The sequence below is a fragment of the Zonotrichia leucophrys genome, chromosome 3 (assembly GCF_028769735.1).
Source record: "Zonotrichia leucophrys gambelii isolate GWCS_2022_RI chromosome 3, RI_Zleu_2.0, whole genome shotgun sequence".
Taxonomy (NCBI): Eukaryota; Metazoa; Chordata; class Aves; order Passeriformes; family Passerellidae; genus Zonotrichia; species Zonotrichia leucophrys.
The window spans coordinates 74,861,609-74,884,622 of record NC_088172.1 but is presented as its reverse complement, the minus strand read 5'-3'; the positions used below and the strand labels follow the sequence as shown (position 1 = coordinate 74,884,622).

Sequence of the window (23,014 nt, the reverse complement as noted above, 5' to 3'; positions counted from 1 at the left end):
CCCGAAATGGCGGCAGCGGCAGCACCGCCCCCCCCGCCGGCGGAAGCGGCGTGACGGCAGAGCCGGCCGCGGCAAGATGGCGGCGCCCAGCCTGCTGCGCGGGGGGCTACGGCGGATCTTCTCCGGGCTCCTGGGGAGCGGCTGGGCCGCGCCGCCGGCCCGCGCCCTCCGCCAGGGTGAGTCCGCAGGGTGCTCTGCACGGCCCCGCGCCCCGTTGCCTCGCCGCTGTCCTTGAGAGATGGTTGCGGTCACTGTAATTTGCCCTCTCCTCCCGCCCCCTCCCAAATGCTACTTCGTTCAGGCTGCATGGGTCTCATTGTGTCTTCCCGTCTCTTTTTTCTTTTGCAGTCGTGGAGGTGACTGAAGGCAACACGACCACAGTAAGTCCCTGCACCCCTTTTCCTTGGTAGCTGCCTCTGCCGTCGCTTCTCCCTCCTTCAGCCATGTGTGTGTCCGTGCCCTACCCAGCAAGTAAAGGAGAAACGGGGACGCTTTTCTGCTTGAAAGAGCTCTCAGGGTGTGAATGCAGAGCCAGGGTAGGGATTTGCTGCGAGTGCAGGTTAGCAGTGGAGGGTTTGGCTGCTAAAGGACAGGATTGTCACCTGTTGCTGGTGATAGGTATCTCCAGTCAGAGCCCTCATGAGCGTCAAACCCCTCGCTGCGGTCCGGGTAAAGTCGGAATCCCTGACCAGAGGCATTCAGGGTCTAAAACACTGGAGGCCATTCTTCAGACGGTTCTGTTCCTAAACTGGTGCCATTTGGCATCGTCTTGAGTGTGGACAGGCACTAGGGAGGATTGCCAGTGGCTTTGGCACTTCATCCTGCGCTGGCAGTGTGATGTGGCATTGCAGGACATGTCTGTACCCCTACATGCCACACGCATCTCATGCCTTTGATCTGTGTTGTGTTTGTTAACCTCAGCGTGTGCCATACTGGCTTCAGGTGATACATCTCATAACACACTTGGTAAAAAAAAAATAGTGTGAAAGGGGTGTTTTCAAAGGAAAACCTTAAATACTAAAGGAAAACTGCTCCTAAAAATGAAACAGAAGTTCTGAAGTAACTGATAAAGAGGAGCATCTTCTTAGCAACAGTTTAAGGAAGAAAGGAAAAGATTAAAGCAGTAGAATTAGAACTTGGCGCAGTTAGCACCATCTAATGTGTTATACTTTTATCAAGAGAACTGTCATTTTTTAGAAGCACAGAAATTACTGAAGGGGAAAGGAGATTGCATTATTCTGCTCACATTGCATATGGCAGTAGCGCTATATGCCTTGGTTGGAGAGAGATAACACAGATTTTTTTTTTAATATATTTATTTACATACACGCATATATATATATATATATATATATATAAATAAGATGAGAGTGAAGGAGGAATTTGGAAACAGCTAGAAGAGAGTGCACTTAAATGTTAATCTGTATATATGTAAATAATAGGAAGGAAATGGACTGTCCTAAATCTGCTTGTTCGTGCCTTTGAAACTCTTAAATATTTTCGTCAAAAATATATTTTGTTGAAAGTTTTGTTGTATTTGTGCTAGCAGACATTGTCATTTGTGAAACTTGCACGGACCAGATAACTTACTCTATTTGATACTACATATCTAAAATACATGGCAGTTAGCAAGATGTCCTAAGACTGTCGACAAAAAATAAGTTTAGGGTGTGGCAGTAGGTACGATGGAAAGCATCTATTTCTTGCCTTCAAGCGCCAAATTACTAATCTTTGCCCAGAAACCTGAAGAGAAGAGCTTGCAAGTGTGACCTGGGGTTGCTCTTGTTTTGGTTAAAACAACACTCAGAGGATTGCTGTATTTTGCCCTCAGTCAGTTTCAAAGGGGCTGTACATTCTCAAAAGTCCAAAACATTAACTGAGGTTTGAAGTAGAAAAAAGTAAGCATTACATTAGCAGAGCCCTTTATGAAAATAACTCTTCCTGAAGATCTGGATATATTTGCTGTGTAGTATCCTAGCATCAGTCTGGAATCCATCAGTGCCCCTAAGATGAAGAAAATGTTGTCAAAAATGGTATAAATTGACAGACCAAAAGGCTGATATGTTTCTCAGTGTATCCATTTCTCAGGTCATTCCATTTATCCTGCCAATTCTACATCAGTTTATCCTGAATCCATATTTCCCTGATCATCTTTCTGTGTCCTTGTTTTTAATCACTATTGAAAGAAGTGTTTGATGAGAACCAGTTGATAACTCCCAGAGAAATACAGATTTAATCAGCATACTGAGAATGTAGAGCCCCTACACTCCCTTTTAGATGTTTAATAGAAAATTAGCAACTGAGTGGATTAACAGTACAGAAGTCCTCAGCAGTTGGGAAGTAATTGCCAAAACTTGTACAGTGAAATTTATCTCAGGAAAACCTGATGTTGACGTAACATTCTAAATCTCTATTTATTTCCAAGATGGAATTACAGTCATAGTACAGTCTGAAGCAAGATTGGCAAGAATCAAGACTAGATACTCTGGCTTCCCTGAGAATAACTTCCCTCATTACTAGAAAATTAGATACTGGCCTACATCTTATATTCATAGCTAAGTATTTGTTTTTGTAAAATTGTTGTTGTACCTGTGGGGGGAGGAATCCTACTTAAAAATTGACAATTTTGTCTGAGGATCTGAGATGTAAACTACAAGAAATTTACCTGTTTCTGTTTTATCATCAGAAAGACAGAAATCTGCTATATGAAATAGTTCTTTGAGTTCAGCTGGATGCCAGTTTCCAGTGCACACTTACAGGAAAGGTCATGCTTTTCTCTTCCCAGGTTTTCAGGCACAGAACCTGATGTTTTCTTAAAAGTAATCTTGCATTCCACCCAAGTTTTCTTTTCAAACTCTGGTGCTTGCACACTATGAGGCTGACAGTTAGTGTTCAGAATTGGCTTTTAATCTTAATTTGACCAGAGGAAGCTCCAAAATATCTTGGAGAAAAAAGAGCTTAGTTTTATTTTCTCTTCATTTGGGTGCAATTTGAGATAGCTCTTGTTTCCATTTGTAAGTCCTCAAAAAAGAAAAAAAAAGACAAGTGCGCATGCAGATAGACTTTGCATTTGTAACACATCTATAAATAGGAAACAAATTTGTCAAGTTCTTTCTTTACACACCTTGTACATCTCTTTGCATGTTACTTGTGAGAAAATTTGAGTATTAGATGCCAGCACTTTATAGTGATGTACAAAATATAATTTTATAATCTTGTAAAAGAATTGTTCAGAGAATTAAACGGGATAAAATATTGGTATTATAAAATAAATCTACAAGCCCCACAGACATTTCCTAACTATCCTTTCTTAAATTTAAATTTTGCTCAGAGTTTTCCCTGCTGGTAATTTATAGTCCAGGAAGCCCCTATATGTTTTCAGCTATAACATGCATCTGCTATTCTGTGACATTCTCATATTCCCAGAAGAAAAGTTCTTGTAAAGCTTTTGGCTAAAGGGCCTCTACACTTTCAAGGCATGGTGGTTCAAGAGTACTGCAATAAGTGGAGTTCAGGTGAATATGAGACCTGCACACTGACTGTCAACTAGTCTACATTTAGAAAAACATACACAAGAATTTGCCAAAGGGTTTTTTATGCCTTTTGAATTTGTCCTTCTCCCCATAGTCTGTGGCATAAGCATTCCAAAGGACTTGTTGTATCTCTATAAAAGTGAGTTAAATGATGCAGGTGCTGTTCCCCTTACTTCCTCACAGGACTGGTCAGCATACTGTGGACTCAATGAACAGTATTCCTTGAGTCACGGGTGCAGCTGGAGCTGGGCCTGATCATTGCATGCTTTGAATTGTTTCCTAGATTGAAGGGAGAATTATAGAGGATGCTGAAGCACCACCTCCTCCAAACCCCTCTGGCCAGTGTCCCATCTGTCGCTGGAACCTGAAGCATAAGTACGATTATGTGGTAAGTTTAATGAAGGAATTCCTCCAACCCTCATTGCTGGACAAGTATTACTCTCAGATCTACACACCTGCCCCTCTCAAGTTTTCCTGGGTGTAGTAAAGATACTTAACTCCAGCTCTGCTTCTCTTGGGTGCCCCAAGAGCCTCCTACACAGTAACTGTATGCCTTGGCTGATGGTGTTCCTGGGGAAAAGGATGATCGTATCAAATAGGAGAATTGGAATTACTTACATGGCCATCTGATCTGAAACGCTGTATAGCTCTTCTGTGCCCAGCTGTCTTTCACCATTGCACTTCCCAGAGAATCAAACTGGAATGTAGCATTTAGTCAGTGGATACAGGCCTAGCTCCAGAGAGGCCAGAAGATTTGACTAGGTCATTTATATGACTTCAAGCACTATGATTTCTCATTTGTCATTGTTCACTAAGTTAGTAACTGTTTCATGCAGCTTTTAAAACTCTTTTTGAGTGTGAAGGAGCATACATTTTTACTTACATTGCAAGAGAAAAAAACAGTTTTATTCAAGCATTTTGCAGGAAATGCTAATGAGAAGTTTATTAACTAAGGAGGAGATAACTAGCACTAAACCTAGAATATGGGAAGGAAATCCTGTAGTGCTATAAACCAAAAGCACAACAGTCACGAATGCTTCAGAATAAGAAGCATGATATAGCAGATGCAGAATGTGACTTTACAAGAGGTCACTGAGACACAGAGTTTACAAAAGGACTAAATTACCTCCTTGCATGCTCAAAACCCAGCACTGGAATTAGAAAAGAGGAAAAACAGACAGGAACATGCTGTTACTAAGATAAGGCAACAGAAAACTCAGAATAAGCTAATGTCAATAGGATTAGAGAGGGGGATACAAATACATTGGAGAAAAAGAAATGTTTGTGAGAAAGTCCATTATTGAGAGGAGAAGGGGACTGAAAGCCACTTTGGTTGCAAAATGACTGTGCTGCTTGTGTGTAGTCCTAGTGCATGTATGGAAAGGAAAAATTATGTTTTACTATCTGTATATTGATGGCAATTTGCAAATGTAAAACAACAGGGAAAAACAAATACAGAAATAACTTAAGCATTGAATTCGGTACAGACCAGCAGGCCTGGATTTCATGTTGCTTCACAGTCTTGAAGGAATTTGCTAACAAATACATTACTTCACTCACAGGATTTTTTTAAAGCATGAAAAATAATCCTAGGGAATCACTAAATGGTTTGAAAACTGCAAGTGACATCCTAAGTAGATAAGAGGGGAGAGAGAATGATGCTGATGATTACTGATTGGTAAATAAAACATTGCAAATTCTAAATAAAAGGTGTCAACTAGGAGTAAAAGCAAATAACCTGTTGGATGGGACTAATTAAGACTCATGAATTATGAAGAATATGAATACAACAATAGTACCAGACAAAATTGCAATTTTGCAATTACTCCAGACAGGTGAAACAGCAGATGTGAGGTGTAAATGAAATACATTTAGTATCTTTCAAAGCCTGTGTTGCAGAAATGGAGACATTTAGAATCTGATGTTGTCGGTGACTCTTACTCAGGCTGGGTACAATATTAAACAATGAAATAAGCTGGGGGCAGGGGAGTATTTAGTGTTTCCTGGCTTGGTTTCTAAACAACATGGGAAACCTGGATATACAGTGAATTTGCAGATCAGAATAAATTAGGTGAAATGACAAATACCATTTTGTAAAGTACTACAAAACCGGCTCATGTCTGTTTTGTGTGGCCCATGTTCGAATGCAGAGATTCCTTGCAATTCTTTTTCATGGTTACTGAATTGTGTAGTGATCAAAACCAACTTGTTACTTACTCTGGAAAATACTTTTTTAAGGTTCATATCATTTTATGTGACTTATAAATACAAGACATAAACAGCATCATTAAACTCAGTAATTCTAGAGATTTACAGAAAGCTTTCCGTGAGTCACACATTTACAACCACTGAGAAACTATAAACTGATGTTCAGGGATGAAATAAGTTATGGCAGTGGATTACATCTTGGAAACACATATGTAGACTTACATAGATTCAGTTCCTGCTGCCATGTGTGGTAGAAGACTCCAATGAGTATCTGGAGAGATAATGCCATCAAGAACCAAAGATGTTTTAGACAATGTGATTCTGTAGAGTCTGAGTTCCAGGATTAGAAATTGGTCACAACAGACAGTGTGAAACATGAGTTTTACTTGTGTTTGTAGGGTGAACTAAATTATGAGTTTTCTTCCACACTTCACTTTGATTCTTAGATCCTGATTTCTACTGTGTATTAAGGAGGCAAGAGAAAACGAAATGTGAAGAGAGATTCTGCAGCCAGTCTTGAGCATCATTACTAAGATAATTTCTTATCTAAGAAATTGTGGTGCTGGGAGGCAATCTATGAATGTGGATTCGTCTCAGCTGTCATATAGATTTTGAATGCATGTGCATCTAGTGTGTATATATCCAGTGCTCTTTCTGGACAAAGAGCTAAAGAGAGCACTGTGAAGTGATATTTTGAAATTGTAGACATTTCTTACCTGATATTTAGAAGCATTCCTCTGTGGGGCTGATTAGAGCTAGGAGAAATTTGAGTTCTGGGGTAGACCACTTCTCACTTGTCCCTTATGTTTTTGAATGCTTTGTACTAGTTGCATATTTTCAGGATTTTCAAATGTTAAAATCTCCCTTTTCTGCACTAAAGTACTCTCTGCTATTTTATTCTCTGCTGCAGCTGTGGCGAGCAGCAGAATCTTGAGATGCTTTAGTGAAGTGCAGGCATTTAACTCTGTGGGCAATTAAACAGTGGGACATTTTTCTCAATTATGGTTAATTGTCCTAAATATCTGTAAATTGAGAGCAGCTATTTTTGTTAAAGATATAACCTAATTCATACAGCATAACCTATAAGATGAGCTTGGTGAGAAATTGGGATAGATGGTGGTTCCTTTGAGATTGATAAGCTGAGATCAGTCTGTTGCACAGAAAGGAAAGTGTGAGCTTTTTTGCTTGGGACGCTTGTAATTGGACTGAATGAGGCACTATGAAAAGGGAAGTGTTGAATTAGCCCCTGAGGGAGTTGAGTAATATGACCTCACAGGACTTTCCTTTTGTCCTGTGCAGCTAGCACAGTCTAAAGTAGTGGCATAATGAGTTACTCTGGCTGTCAGAGAACTGGGGGACCAGTGTCTCCAGAGTCATTAATCAATTGAACAGGCATTGTGAGCGCTAGCAGGTCATGATTCCAACCTGCCTCAGCTGGGGTGAGAGGGCTGCAGTTGTCTTTCCTAGTTCAATCCTGATCCTCTGCTGTGGCTCAGGATAACAGAGCTTAATATATAAATTCCCACAGTTTGTGGTCTGCATGTGTCTGTCTGTCCAGTGAAACTGAGATCTCAGTTGATTTTTTTCATATCTATCGGAGATAAAAAATTTATTTTGGTCATTGTACAGATGCAACTGGATTGAAACCTGCAATTTTACAAAATGTGTGGAGAATGGTGTACAGCTCCCAGGAGTAAGGGAGAGAGGAAAAACTAGATTCTTGTATAACTGGAAATAATGACTGACAGATTGTCTGATACAGCCCAGTAGTAATTTGGCTGCGCAGATAGAACTGTTCTTGCAGGAAATAAAAGTTTTAATGAATCACGTGTCAGTCAAGGATCCTGCTTTTCCAAGTGTCTGCAGACATTAAAATACAGGTGCCTCTGCATATTGGTTACCATCTATTCACAAGAATGTGGTACATAGTGCTCCATCTAGCAAGTTTGTCCAGCCCTTTTAGAAGTGGAGGCTAAACTTGTTTTTCATTTTCCCCCCTTATCCACTTCAAACATCATTAGTTTGAGTAGGCAGTAAATATGTCATCTTGCTTTGGCAACAGTTTGGGGAAATCGAACTGCAGGCTTTGCCTATTAGCCCTAGATTAATTCAGTCCAAGTTGTTTTCATCAAATGCTGCAGATTACAGGGGTGGGAATCTGGATCCAGCCTCATGGGAGCTGTCCAGTGATTAAAGCAAATCAGTGGTTACAGGCTTGGCTGTCCACTAGCACAAAATGTGAATTTCATGGAACATGACGGCACCATGAGAACTTGCCAGACATATTTTTTAATTTGACCGCTCCATGTACTTGTTCACTTCCCTCCACAGCTGCCCCATGAAGTTGGCTGTACCTGTCTGCTTTGTCCCAGTGGTAAGATACATCTGTGTGAATATTCTGGGAGAGGCACCTGGCCTGTTAACTGTGGGGAATCTTCAGAAATGGACAAACCTTTGGTCAAGAGTGCAGCATTTTGAGCCAAGCAGCGTGATTGTGATTTGGAGCTGTAGCAGCTGGGACATGACTGATGATTTCAGTCAAGAAATGACTGCCACACCAGGGTGTTGGTCAGTTGGTGACACTGTTGGTCAGAGATAATAACAGAGAACAGATTCTCTTGATTTTTTTTTTCCCCATAGGGAGAAAAAAAATATTATCTCCGTTTGCTTCCCACCACCCCCTTTGCATGGAAACACTTGATAACAAGCCTGTGACTCCATGAGGTGTGGTGGTAATATGAGAAATCACTTGGACCACACACACACCCTTCAAAAGAGTGTGTGGCCTACTTAGGCTTTCATGGCTGCAAAGACTGAAACTGCCTCAAATTTGCCATCAGCTTTCTTCCTCCTCTTCTCCACAGAGTACTGCAGCAGGCTAGTAGCATGGTCTTGCAAGTTTTTCTCTTTCTAGGTACTTTGGGCTGAACACTCCTTTTTCACTTAGGGAAGTGTTATGTGCTAAATGGCGGATTGAGCTATTGGTGATTTGAAGATCCAGACAACTAAAAAAAGAGGAAAAAGGGGGATAGAGTCCTGCTCTGGTTTCCTGAATCCAATCCAGTATTTCAGGAGTGGTCAAAAGTCAGTGTTCTTGGACATTTTGGTTGGCCTCCATCCAGTTTCTGCTACTGCAGCTGGCACCATCTGGTGCCCTGGTTACTGTTCTACTTGGCAGGGCCATGTTTAGCTGGGCTGAGGGATACTCTACTTCCCTTTAACCATGGATGGCCTCCCAGGAGCCCACTGCTAGTTGCTCAGCTGGCTTTTCTCCTTCGGATACAGCATAGTTCTGTAGGGTGCCTGGCCAGTAATTTTGTGTCAGTGAGGTATTAAAGTCAGTGTCTAAATGTGGGCCCACATGACATGGCATGTTTTCAAAGGAGCTGGATCTGAGAATCAGTCTGAATGTGTTTGTTCACTGTAGACAAGTGGATGCAGAAAGCAAGAACTATGGGAAGAGGGAAGCTGCATGTCATGATGATATTAGTGAGGATGGTATTGATTGGGGGTGGGAAGGACAAAAACAAACCACAGAACCCCCAAACAAATAAAAACCCTCAACGTTTTGTCTATAACACTTGTAACCAGCATTTTATCCCAGGTGACTGGAATGCATTTTTAAAAACAGTAGGAAGGAGGAGCCTGAGAACTACTGATCTATCAGCCTCATCTCTGTGCCTAGGAAGATCACGGAGCATCCCCCTAGAAGCTGTGCTAAGGCACATGGATGACAGAGAGAAGATTTGATGCAGCCAACAAGGCTTCACCAAGGGCAGGTCCTGCCTGACCACCCCAGTAGCCTTCAGCAATGGAGTGACTCCATCAGTGGGCAGGGGAAAGGCTTTAGATATCATTTATCTGGCTGGACTTCTGTAAAGACTTTGATGTGGTCCCCAATATTTTTCTTTCTAAATGGAGGGGAGATAGACTCAATGGCTGGATTTTTAGATGCATAAGGCATTGGTTGGATAGTCACATCCAGAGAGTAGTTGCCAACTGCTCAGGTCTGATAGACATCAGTGACAAGTGGTGTGACTCAGGGGTCCTTACTGGGACCAGTTCTGTTTAGTACCTTCATTAATGACATAGACAAAGGGATTGAGCGCACCTTTGTGAGGCTTGCAGATGTCACAACTGAGGGATGGGATGTCATCTAGAGGAATCTGGACAAGTTCAAGTGGGCCTGTGGGAATTTCATGCGGTTTAACAAGAGCATGTGCAAAATGCTGCACCTGGGTCAGTGCAGCCCTCACTATCAAGACAGGCAGGGAATGAACAGATGGAGAGCAGCCCTGGGAAGGACTTGAGGGTGCTGATGGAGGAGAGGCTGAACATGACCCAGCAATGTACACTCATAGGCTAGAAACACACTTCTGTCCTGAGCTGCATCAAACAAAGAGTGCCCATCAGGGCAAGGGAGGGGATTAACTCAATGATTGTTAAGGTCCCTTGCAACCCAAACCATTCTATGATTCTATGACAGCATCTGTCAGAATCCATCATTACCAGAAGAGCGTCCTAAATTCCAGCAGCCCCCTTGACAGCTGAGCTGGTCTTGTGCAGTGGGCTGGGTGAATAATTCCTGGTTACCTAGATTTCTGAATACTCACTTTATATTCACTCATGATTATTTGCTTTTACAAGGCCAGTAAATGAAGGTAAGAATGCTCCAGGGAGCTCTTTGTAGAACAGCAAGGGTGGGGGGTTAGGAGCAGGTCTGTGAATCTGTGAACTGGCAGTCAAGATCACCCAACATGGAAAGCAACAAGTACTCTTTGTTCTTGCCTGTTGCCCTGGCTGAGGGGTGCAAAGTTCTGCCATGCCCCGTTTGAACTCCCTCTGTCAGGATGCTCACTTGCTGGCTGCTCCCCTCAGCCTGCAGGCAGCCTCTGCATGGTCCTGCTGCCTCCTAGGAACATACTTACAACAGCCGTGGAGAAGTAAACTCTCAACCAGCAACAAGTCTGTTGAAGGGGAAATAACAAGTGGGAAGTCTCTGGAGTCCATTTGTGCCAACTTATGCTGATGTCAGGATGTCAAGAATGCCTGCTTATATTGGCCTGAGGGGTATCTGTGAATACCCCCTTGAGGGGTATCTAGCTCTGGTGTTGTGCATGGAAATGGAGAGCATGGATCTGAATCCTAGGCTGTTGTACTGTGTACAGTTAATGGGATACTTGTGCAACAGCTATTGCTGCTGTGTTTAAAAATTTGTCATTCCAGCCCTGTGATACTATCTGATCCTAGAGATCCCTTTAAATTGTTTTTATTAAAAGGGCTGCTTTACATTTCTAGGGTTTTTAATTGTAAAGGTCAACAGCAGTGTAGTCTAAATTGTTCTTGAATCACAGACGAGCCCTCAGCATGCTTCAAGTGCTCCTTTCGTGCACCATGACTGTCACAGCCCCACCTAATGCACGCACAGTTGAAGGACTGACTGCAGCAATTTATCCTATTAGTCCTTTCTCATCAGCACATATTCTTTTCTTACATAAAGCTTCCTCATGCAACATCTTGGACCATTTCCCTGCTCTCCACCCCTCTGGAGAGACCTGAGGGAAGCTCCACTATGGGAAACTAGATAAAAGTTTGAAGAGGATATAGCAGAGAACAGTCCTGCTCTGAGGGAACAAGGAGGGAGTCAGAGGTGATCTAACATATCTGTGAACTTTAGGACAGCAGCTGTGATGGCATTTCAAGTTGTGTAAACAATATGCATCTGTAGGTCTTGTGCAACTCTTAGTACCTAGGACACATTATCTTAGCAAGAATCTTGGAGCAAGTAGTGAAGCAGTGAAGGAGCAGGGATTGCAGCTGACATCATGTGTTTACACTAGTGAAGTCAGGGGAAGACTCAAACCATCTGAGTGACCTTACTAAGCTAAACTGGCAGGCAGTGACAGCAAGCAAAAGCCACTTGTTGCCAAGCTGCAGACAAAATGCGTAGGGAGGAGCCATTGTTTGTTTTACATTGTTTTGAGTTCTGTACACAACACAAGGCTCAGCACAACACCTGCAGTCACAGCAGTGAAGGTAGCTGGAGAACTGATGGTTTTGCCCTTCTCTCTCCCTCAGGATGTCTTGCTGCTGAGTCAGTTTATCCGTTCAGATGGAGGGATGCTGCCACGAAGGGTCACAGGCCTCTGCTTGGAGGAGCACAGGAAGGTTGCTGTGTGTGTGCAGATGGCTCACCGTGCAGGTACACACCCCCTGACTGTAGGGTACCTACTGAACCCTTTGAGAGGGGTCTCCTGCCCAGTTGGTATAGCTCAGTGAGATGTCATTGTCCAGTCACCCAGCAAACTTGTTATGGTCCAAGTGCTGGGACAGGGTGATGGAACAGAGACTACTTGTTCTGCTTTCTCTGTGTCTGACTCTTGCCTTGACAGCAGACATTTATCCCTGTAGATGAGTCAAGTGTTGCAGAAAGATCTAGGAAATGGCTCAGTCTACAGTAACTAATGATTAAACACCTGCTTTTGAAATTACTTGATTTACCTAAGCTTGACCTACCCCATTAGTAATGTGCAACTCTGCCATCTGCCATGTGATGACTTTTTTACTTTTCCCAGGTTGACACAGTCAAGAGTATTGTGCTGATCTTTGTGCCTGGTACCTGAGTTGTATCCAAGTTAAATGGACTGAGAATTTTAATAGTCAGATTTTCCATCCTGGAGATGGAATCTGATGGGACACCAGTGGCCCGTGTCCTCTGTAAAAGCCTCTGTGATAAGCCCAAGTGACAGTGTCTTTAGTGTATATTTCCTCTCTATACCCAGCACAACTTCTTGGCTTCTCTGGCTGGGGTGCGGGTTCAGCAGTGACTGAAGATAAAATACCCTTTCTAATATACTTGAGCTTTTCTTGTGCTGTTGCCTGACTTATGAGGTGCAATGTGACTTCTGAATGCAATAGAAGCAAAGACACACTGCAAAATATTCTCACATCTTTTTCTGTTTCAGGTTTGTTGCCAAACCATAGGCCTCCACTTCCTGAAGGGCATGTTCCCAAGAAACCCAAGCTGAACAGGTGAATAGTCTTGTCTTTCTACATTTCTCTTATTCAGGAATAAATTGGAAAGGGAAAAGCAGTTCCTTACAACTGGGTGAGAAATGCCTCAGGCAGCAGGGTTCATAAAGTGTGCTCAGGATTTTGGAGAAGATCTGTCACAATATTCTCTTGGCAGTCTTTTAAGGACAAGTTGTATCTCATATAAACCATTTATTCACACAAGATTAAAACTGCCACACATGTTAGAGTCTGCCTCAGCTGTGCTCACCTCCTCATCAGTAACAATCAGTAAGGCAGTCACAGGAGGATGCCACAGATGGAGTCACAGCAGTGCAGAGTAGCTGAGGTTGGAAGAGGGAGGCCTCTGAAGATTGTCTAGTCCAGGCTCCCTGCTTAAGCCAAGTCACCTAGAGCAGCTTACTCAGAATTATGTCCAGCCAGGTTTTGAGTACATCCAAGGATAGACCTTCCCCAGATTCTTCTGAGGGCAGCTTGTTCCAGAGAACCAGCCTCATACAAGGTAGTGTTTCTTACATTCAGACAGAATTTCTTTTTTAATTTGTGCCCAATGCCTCTAGTCCTGTCACTGAGCAGCAGTGACGAGGAAGAGCCCTCCCCTCTCTTCTTTACACCGTCCCTTCAGGTACTTGGGAACATTGGTAAGACCTCACTGAACCTTCTCTGCAGGCTGAGCAGTCCCTTCTCTCCTAGCCTGTTTGGCCCCCAACAGCAGGAGGGTGCCCAGGCAGTGATAGCAGCAGTGAGGAGGGCAGGCTGAGCAGCCAGCAGGGGCCCATCACAGGCCAGTTCCCTTCTTCCCCATTCCGGTTTCCTCCAGTCAGCGATTTGCCCTCTGCCCGCTCTTCCCCCTCCCCAGCCTGAATGGCCCCTGGCCTTTGGTGGGCAAAGGGAAAGCCTGCAGCCGCCTCCTGCTCCGTGCTGGGCGCTTGGAGGTGCTAATCCCCTGTTTATAACCTCACACTTTGTTTCCATGGGGATGTCAGAGCCGTGTACGAACCTCGCATTAGCAAACCCTGGGGTTACCAGAGGCCATGGGGCTGTCGCTGGGAGAGCTTTGACTGCAAGGCTGGAGACTCCTGCATTTCAGGTCTGACTCTACAGTGGAGATTTGAGAGAGGCTCCTGGAAATGCTGGCAGGCTGCATAATGTGTATCAGTGAGGGTCAAATTAGAGGACTCTACATTTGATGCAGCCCTGTAGCCATCAGATACTTCAACTGTAATAACTTCTTCCTTGTGTCTTACAAGTCTTGAGTATTCTTTAGTATCTCTCTTATCTGGCAGCTGTGGGGTGGAGCATATTATCTTGTTAGCATTCGCATTGCAACCCTGAGTAGCAGGTTGAGACTGGAAATGATAAATGCAGTATCTTGCTGAAATCATACCAGGACTCCACATCTGATGCCCTGACTCTTACAAATTGTTCTATAGACCTTTAGTTAGAACAAAGAATGAATACCTCCGGATACATTCTGCATGCAAGTAGCTGTGCTACACCTCTAAATTAATTAAATTAGAGATTACTGCATTGCTAGCCCCTCCCTACACTACCCTTGCTTTTCTCTTCCCAAAGAGGGAATGTAGCAGGCCCAGTGGAAGCAGTTTAGAAAAAGAGAGCAGAGCTGTTTGCTGACAGTATGGAGTAGCATTGAAGTAGGCAGACCTTGGGGTCTGAGTAGAGATAAGCGAATAAAATCAAGAAATGGGATTGAAAGTTTTGATGGTGGGGCTGACACTATACAAATGCGTCCCAAGAATAAGGATAAAGTGCATGAGTACTTCAGGAGTTCTGTTCTCCTAGTCCCTCATGATACTGTCTTATCAGCCTGTTGGAAGGGGAAAGCTTTGTGTTTTGGAGCCTTGCAAAATCTTGGCCATTCTGTAAGAATTTTGACCATGTGAACCCCCACCTGTACTTCCCTCGTTGCTCTCTGGAGCAGGAGCTGGCATGGCATAAGGCAGGAGTTACAAATTGCTTCCTTCCTCTAGCCTGAAGTGCACCCACATGCTGAATGACTGAAGTCATTTAGCTGGTACTTATTTTGGGAATGAAGCCAGAGCTCTTATCAGAAGTTTCCCACATAAATGACTTGTCCAAGCTTACCTTGTCTTTGCCTCTGTACTTGTTTCCAAAGCTTCCTGTGAGTCTGCGGTAACTTGGGAAGCACTCCATCTGTGGTGCTGCTAAGTGCAAGTGAACTGACAGGGGAGAAAGAGGGAGAAGTGGGCTTGAACTCTGGAGTCAAACAAGCTGCCTTGTTCAATGCCATCAGAACATGTCTGCATCATCCTTTAACCATGTAATATTAGGGATATTCACCTGACTTAGCTTGTTTCTTCATTGTGTTTATGTCTACTGGATTTTTAAGTGCGAAGAAGACATCAAGAGGATCTAAAGAGAGCCCATTATAGCAGGCAGTGCATCACACAGTTAAGTGATGTGTTTTCCAAATCTTTGAGCTTCATCTCTTTTTGAGATCATTGTATTGGCTGTTCTAGCCAACTTTACCACTCTGCTTAGATGAGAGGTAGCAGTGCCTTTCTGCACTGCTGCTATGGCCCTGGGAATGTCAACAGGGAGAAACTGAGATGCCTCATAATATGTTTTTTATTTGTTTGTTAAAGCTTTTCCAAGACAAGCACAGGTAATGTAAGTAATCTGTTGTCTGTCTCTTTACTCTGAATGGAGAAAGTTTTCACTTTTGTAAAGGAAGGGCTTCTGAGAAGTCACTGTCTACTCCAGATGTTACCTCACACACTTCTGTGGGAATTTGTGTCTGGGAGCTGCCTGCCATCTTACACTGAGGTGAAGAATGTTTTGCTCATGGTAGAGCTCTTGACATACTACACCATCAATGGCTAGAATGACAAGACTAAAGCCTAAGATAGACTTAGGGACTGATTCCACTCACACCACCTGAGATTGAAGGAGATTCATCACTTCAGTTTCAATTGGGACTCAGAGCCCAGTGCTTCTGCCATGATACAGAGCACTGAACTACTGCATGTAGACTAGGAGCAGCAACTCTGGCCTGGCTGAAGTCTGGCAGATTACTTCATTTAGTTAAGCCATCTCTTGGATTTTTTTTCTTGTTTGGCAAAGTTCTGGTTGGTGCTCCCTGTGGCCAGGCTTCTTCCAAGGCTGTGTCAGTATTTTTGAGAGCAGCTTCATTTGTTGCCAAAAGAGGGACAAATGAGCCTGATGAAAAACTGATGTGTCCCTTAGACAATATGTGCATTGTCTAAGGCCAGTTACACAGGAGGAACTCTATGGCTCCTGGGCAAATGTACTAAGGAAGTATATAAAGAACTGAGGAACTGCATTAATGTATACTTTTGAAAGCACTAAAAAAAAAAGCTGTTCCTCAGTTATATTTTTACTGCAGTTGTGGCTGTCTTAGCCAGAATGTGTGGCCCATGTCACAGTCACCCTGATTAAAGTGAGCCTACTTCAAATCCAAAGAGTCTGGCATGCACTGGCTAGCACCTAGCTGGGATTAAAAGGTATCATGCCTCCATATGGAGCTATCAGCAAACTGCCTTGTTTTAACAAGGGTCAGGGGTGCTGACATGCCATTGATTTAGTGTTGTGGAGTGTGGATTTATCATGCAGAACCCCTCTGCCTCTCAAGAAGGTGCTCTTCTGGTGCTTATTCAGTGATATTTTCCAAAAAGCAGAATTCCTGCTCTGTTTTCTGAACTAGTTGTGCTATCTCAATTGTACGAACTTTGGACATTCCCTTCTACATGCCCCAGATTTCTCTGCAAAGCGATAAGGATTTCCCTGCTTTGCACTGGGTCATTTGGCAGCTGGCCTTCCTCTACCCACTCCATCTTCTTATCCTGTTTCCACTACTGCAATTCAAGAGGAGCAGAATGCTTTGAGAATATCTGACCTGCAAATCCTGCCTTGTACTTGGTTATATAGCTGTCTAACATAGTATGGAACATTCATCCATGATGTAATGTAACACAGAGGAGGAGATTGGGAACTGCAGAAGAAGGCAGAAGATGAAAGTGAAATGCTAAGCTTTGTGGTCAGCTAAGCTGACGGTGGTAGGAGATATATAAGAGCATCTTGTGGTCAGAATTCAACTGGGGAGCATTCCACATCTCCCTCTTCTATCCTCTGCAGTTGGAACACTGTCCAGGTGAGACTTGCCATGATATTTCTCATTTCTTGGACTTCAGTTCTTTGCCTTTTTTCTTTCTGCCTGATTCATTTTTGACAGTGATAGCTCATGAATGTTACCACTTAACTGCTTTACTAGCTATGCTGCTTTTGAAGAATTGGCCGTGGGAGTAACCCACATCATCCATGAACTCTTGAGTCTCATGTCCTCACCTTCTCTTATGTATCATTTGTGTGCAGAAGTTGGACATTGAAAACAAATGAAGTTTACCCTGTCAATGCAGAATTACTCCCTACAGTTAATTTTCCTCATGTTTGGCCCAGTCTGGGGCTTTCACTCTTTCCAGGGGATCATTTCAAGCAAATTTGTCATGCAGCCAAGGATTGTTCCCTCATCCTCAGCCTGTATTCTCCCTTTCAAAACTTCCTGCTGTTATTTCTGCATTTGTTCATGCTCCAGCCTGGCATGTTCCAGTTAAGTGCTGCAGCAACAAAATATTTTCACTAGCCTGTGAGGCTGAGGAAGTTCTAAGCGATTTCACCAGCATTGTGTAGGGTGACAGACTGTTCCCATACTCCAGAGTAATGTATGTGCAGGCCACCACACACCAGAACCATTTGGGAAACAGTCAAGCTCAGCTGTAGGTCAAACGTCTTCCTTTCAGTAATGGAAACCTGAATAGCTCAGCAGTTTTCTTTTCAGCATGGAAGTTTTTGCATGGAAAATGTGGACTAACAGTCTATCCAGAACAGTCCCTGAATTCAAGCCAGCATCTAGATGCTCTTTTAATATGAATGTAGCACTCATGTTCTTCTGGCAAGTCCAGAGTATTGGTTAAAACACAACACTGTGTTGTGAAGTTGTTCCCTATCCAAAAGGACGAGGGGATATCACAGGTTCCCTGACTCTGGGGTCTGTCAGCAAGAGGTGCTGTAAGATTGTGGAGTACTTGATTTTGAGTGCTCAGCTGCCTCTCCATTTCCAGCTTCCTACTGGAAGAGCATAACTTGGCACAGATAGTATCTTAGTCAATCCCGCCTGCATCACCTGAACTGGAGGAGTTGTTCTGTGTTAAGCAAGAGGCAGGCTCCCTACAAATTCCTCATGAATTACAAAGTTCTCAGGCTCTGTGGACACCTCTCGTCCCTAGGAGCAGAATCTGGTTTCCCTGCTATCAGCATTTCACTCCAGCAGCATGTGGTTCCTCTCATCTGCATGGGAACTGTGTTGTGCATAGCATGTGTACTCAAAAGCAAAGAGCCAGAGGGGCTGCAGGTGAGCAAAGCCAAGAGGTGTCATGGGAAGGGATGTGGCAGGGAGGAGGCAGTCTCGCCAGCACTTTGATCGAGTGCTTCCTGCAGTCTGTAGCCCTCTGCCTTCTGCGCTTAATCCAAACAAAAGCCATATTGAAAAAATTCAGTGAGGGTTCAGAAGTTCAGGCTTGAATTGTACCAACATGGCCTTTGCTTGAGCTGTGTATGTGGTTTTCCCATTTCCCTTACCCTGCACATGAAAGCCTTGTGCCTACTCCTAGGTCTGAAGTGGCAGCCTTCAAGTGGGAAGGCCTGCCCACTGAATAGAATCCATGAAAACAGACTTCCACATGCTACAGAGATTTTAGGCTATTACAAAGACTGCAGATGAATTAACCACAGTTGTTTCCATCCTGATTATATCTTGCCATTTCCCATCAGGGAAATCCCACCAGAGTTCCTATCACAGTTTTTTTGCATAAATTTGTGCACTTGGAGTCCAGGAATTCTTGTTCTTGCTCAGGACCCTGCCTTAGTCAAGGGGGCAAGCAGAGCCCTGAGGTGAGTCACAATTCCCAAGACTGGCAGTTATGTCCCCTTTGCCTAGAGTGGGAGCTGTGCACGCTGAAGTGACAGGTGAGGACACTGTGGACCAGCCTCATTTGGCATCCACCTGAAGAGTCTGTCTTGACAACCTTCAGCTACTCGAGAAAATTCAAACACTCTGCCAGTGTGTGTTTGTAGGTGATCATAAAAACTCCCCAAGACAAACCTTATTAGATACAAAGAAAAGTAGGGGCACTTGGTGAGAAAAGGGTGTGCCCTACCTTACATGGATGGCACAGTTTGCAGGGAAGTCCTGTGTGCTGAGCTTTGAAGCTCTCCTCTGTGAGTTTTGTGGATTGTTTTTACTCACAGAAAAAAACCCCCAAATCTGTGAAATAGTAGGAAACGGAGTTAGTCAAAGAGGAGAAGGAACTTTGTAGGCTGACTGCTCCCAGGCATCAGGCTTTTGCATTGCTGAATCAAGGTAAAAAAAAAAAAAAAAAAAGGAGGCAGCAAACAAAATAGGACAAGTTTGAGTTTGGGACAAAGCAAGTATTAAAAGCCCTAAAAGCAAATGTGCTCCAGGAAGGGAAAGCGTCCAAATGTCTGTTTCAGCTAACAATGAAAAGCCCCAGCCTGCAGTCCCCAAAGGAAGCCAAAAGCCTGGACCAGAGGGCTGGATTAGACCTGCTCAAAAGAGAAATAACAAAAGCTTTAAAATCAGGCCATTACTAAATCCTCCTTCCTATGCAGAATTGGGGTGTGCACTTCCAGCCCCCACACAGAAACAGAGGGATTTCTTAAAAAGCCACTGTCTGTCTAAACCTGCATGCAGCATTGATGTGTATCTCACATTCACACATTCACTACTCTCCCAGTGAGATCATTTATTATCACAGGAGCACTTTCCCGTAATCGTGTGGACACGTGACCAGAATTGCACTTGGCACATTGATGCATTAAAACAATTTGGGATTTTTTCCCTCCTTTTCTGTAAGTGTAGTCTTGCAATAGCAAAATTTGTGCTACAGCACCCCCCTTGCAGCAAGGGGAATATGAAAAGGAAGACCTAGCCCATGTGCTCATCTAATAGCTCTACAGCTTCTCCCAAAGAAGCTGTCTTGCCATGGTTCTTTGCCACATTCCAAACTAGGGACTGTGTTTGGTCTCTCTGAACTCCCCTTGCATGTGAAATTAGAGACAGGAAAGTCTCTCCCACTTCCTGTCCCAATGCTGTTATGTAAGGGATTCCACTAATGCACTAGCATAGCATTACAGGTCAGAAGGGACGAGTTTAATGCACACATAGGAAAACAAGTGGCTGGATCTTGCTATGTGCCGTCACCCAGACCCCTCCTGCTGGTGCTTCTAGGTGTTTTAACTGTCATAAAGTCCTCAAAGCAAAGCATTTTGAAAGTGCCCTGATTTCAGAGGCAGAAAGCTCCACATGTGATTAATTTTTCAGTTTGTGCTATTAGGGAGAACTGAGGAAGAAAAGTGCTAAATGAGCTGCTGTTCTGCAGTCTGTAGCTGCCTGGCATAGCAGGCTTTCTTTGTAGCTCTCAGGAATGTGCCAAATGCCTTCAAACAAATGTCTCTGTCCAAAGTTCTTAATATCTCATATTTGCACGATGCAAATAAAAGGTAACAAAGCTTTTTGTGGAGAGGATGAGTGATTGAGGTTACATTAAGACCATGGGATTACTCAACAGAGGCGTGCAAACATCGCTGGACAAAGTTTATCAGTCTGTTCCAAATTCTAATTTGTTGGAGCATTGTTTGTGCAGATTATGCTAAGGTTTTACTTTGGATCTTCATTGTCTGAAAAGACTCCTCTTTCTCTAAGGACCTCTATTCCCCTCTCTACTGGTAGCAAAAGATTTAAAGCCTAACAAAACTCCAGGCCACCCAGCCACAGGGTAAGATTTCCAGTAACTGATTCTGGATCTGAAATCCCCTGCCTGTTTGCAAAGCCAAGTCTAAAACTTCAAATGGTAAAAAGCAGAAGATATTTGCCAGACACTGCTCTTCGCAGAGATTTGTAGTTGTGATGACAATTCCATTTTAATACCTCTTACACTGTGGGTGCTGACTTCCTGCACTAGCAAGCTCTTATAGCATTGTACAGAGAACACTAGAGCAAATATGGACATATAAAAATACAAGACTAGGCCAGAAACCCATTGCATGCAGAAGTAACAGCTAATTATCCCCCCAAAGTAAATGTATTCATTTTTAGAAGCTTTCTCACAGAATTTAGCCTTTGTAATTAGTTTACCTTATTGAGACCAGCTGTTGAAATAACACTTCCCCTAGAGGCTGGATGCATTCAGTCTTGGACTTAGTTGCAATGAAGGGATTTGGCACTCCTGTTTAGCTGCAGGTGGACAACTTGCCAGCAGCCTGGAGACTACACCTGATTTGTTTTGTGAAAATGGAAGCAAGCAGGTGCCAGTGGCTTCAGTGGAGAGATGAGCTTAGAAATTCCAAAACAAACAAAAATTCCTTTCCCGTGGTCCCTTCTGAATTGAGGGAGCTCTGCTCATGGTTATTCCTTTTATAAAGATGCATGTTAGGGAGGCAAAGGCTATAGTGCCTTGTTTCTGCTTCAGCTGGAACATTTTCTCAGTGATCAGTCTCAAACTGAAATGTGTTTGTGTTGTTTTGACAGGTACCTGACCCGCTGGCCCGTCAGATCTGCAAAGCCCATTTGGAAGAGGGGCCCTAAGTGGTGCAAAAAGCCCTATCCAGTTGGACACCCTTTGCTGAAGGATAATATCAAATATACACAAAAGCCTCTCTGTTTAAACCACTAGTGGCCAGAACTAGCATAGTCAGTAAGCACATGTTGTCCACTGTTCTGCTGGGGTTTTTCTCAAGTTTGTCAATATCTCCAATTTTCTTATTCCAAAATTGTCTTTAGTACTCTATATTGTGTCCAGCTGTAATCTTTTCCTCTGGGAGAATACAAGAGCCATCAAAGGAAAGTTCAGTGTGCAGGATGATTTGATAAAAGCAGGGGTCAAAGACTTCTACCTCAAAGCCAGAAAGGATCTGTAGGCTTTTGTTTCTTTATGTTCCACAAATAGGTTTGTAAAAAAGGATGTTTCCTTCTCTTCCCAGCAGTGACTGGTGTTTCCCCATTAAGGTGTGTTTCAAGTCAGATTTGCCTCATTTGGGCTTTTGTACTTGTGACACAGATGGAAGAAAAATTTCTCTGCAGCACTGTATTTTCTCAGCAGTAACAGAAATTGTTACTGACTACTGAAATTAATTTTTTTTATTATTATCATCTGTTCTATCCATAATTTTCAGCAGAACACCTGTAGCAGTGGCAAAGAGGTGTGTATTTTACTTGTCCCCTTAAGAATTCCTGACTTGTTCTTCACTCCTGAATCTGGCAAATACACAGTGTTGACATCCTTGATGACCGCCTGTTTTTTTTTTCCCCTGGCAAATAAATTTTTCATAAATCTTCCATGTCAGTGATATGGTTGCTTCCTGGGATAGTTTGGAACTGATTATCCATCTTGTAACTAAAAGGTGGCACCATTTCTCTCCCTTTGTAGTACACATACAGATCTTCCACCTATTCACCATTGCTAATTATGGGCCTGGTATGAAAGGCTCATTAAATTTATCATGGTCATTATTGCTTTGGCTCCATTTCTTTGGTATTTATCTGGGGGCTACAAATCAATACAAAATTTTTATGTACTACTATGCCAATTAAGCTTGTATTGCTTTTATTGGAATCATCTGCTAATACCATCAGCATGGACAGGAACAAAAGGTAAGGATAAACCTGTATTATCCAGGAAATCAAATTAGATTTAAATGGTTCTTTTTAGCCTTATTTTGTGAAATAAAAGCCCTAGATTCAGCCCCTTGAGCTGGCCAAGACCTTTTGCTTTGGGAGACAGAGCCAAGACTTCATTAACCATACTGAGATAAAATCTCTGGCTGACTGGATCTGTTTTATAAAGCTTTGAAAGCTACAGCCCTTCAGAAAGGAAAATATTTTTCTTTATTCTTATACACATAGAAGTTACTCTTGTCTTCTAGCCCAGGTAGCTCTACTCAGTGAGCTTTGCTTAAAGTCACTGGATTAAACCACTGTCTTGAGATGAACCTGAAAAAGCACATTTTTCAAGACCAGGTGATGCCTACAGCTGTTTTTTTCCTACAGTTTAGTGACATGAGCTGGAAAGACCCCTCTAATTCTGGTGAAATCTTAGCATCTGAAAAGCAAAATACTGTCTTCAGTATGCCTTTCTAGAGTTCAGGGTTTAATACAGATCTCTTAC

The 23,014-nt window shown here is 43.1% G+C and overlaps 1 protein-coding gene across 1 annotated transcript; it reads left to right on the top strand.

Annotated features, from left to right (window-relative positions):
• The first annotated feature begins 50 nt into the window (after window positions 1-50).
• Window positions 51-22,185, top strand: MRPS18A (mitochondrial ribosomal protein S18A). Its single transcript, XM_064708850.1, has 6 exons — window positions 51-176; window positions 349-380; window positions 3,817-3,921; window positions 11,820-11,943; window positions 12,707-12,773; window positions 21,379-22,185. The coding sequence occupies exons 1-6, from the start codon at window positions 77-79 to the stop codon at window positions 21,521-21,523; spliced, it is 573 nt and encodes a 190-aa protein (XP_064564920.1). The 5' UTR covers window positions 51-76; the 3' UTR covers window positions 21,524-22,185.
• The last annotated feature ends 829 nt before the right edge of the window (window positions 22,186-23,014 follow it).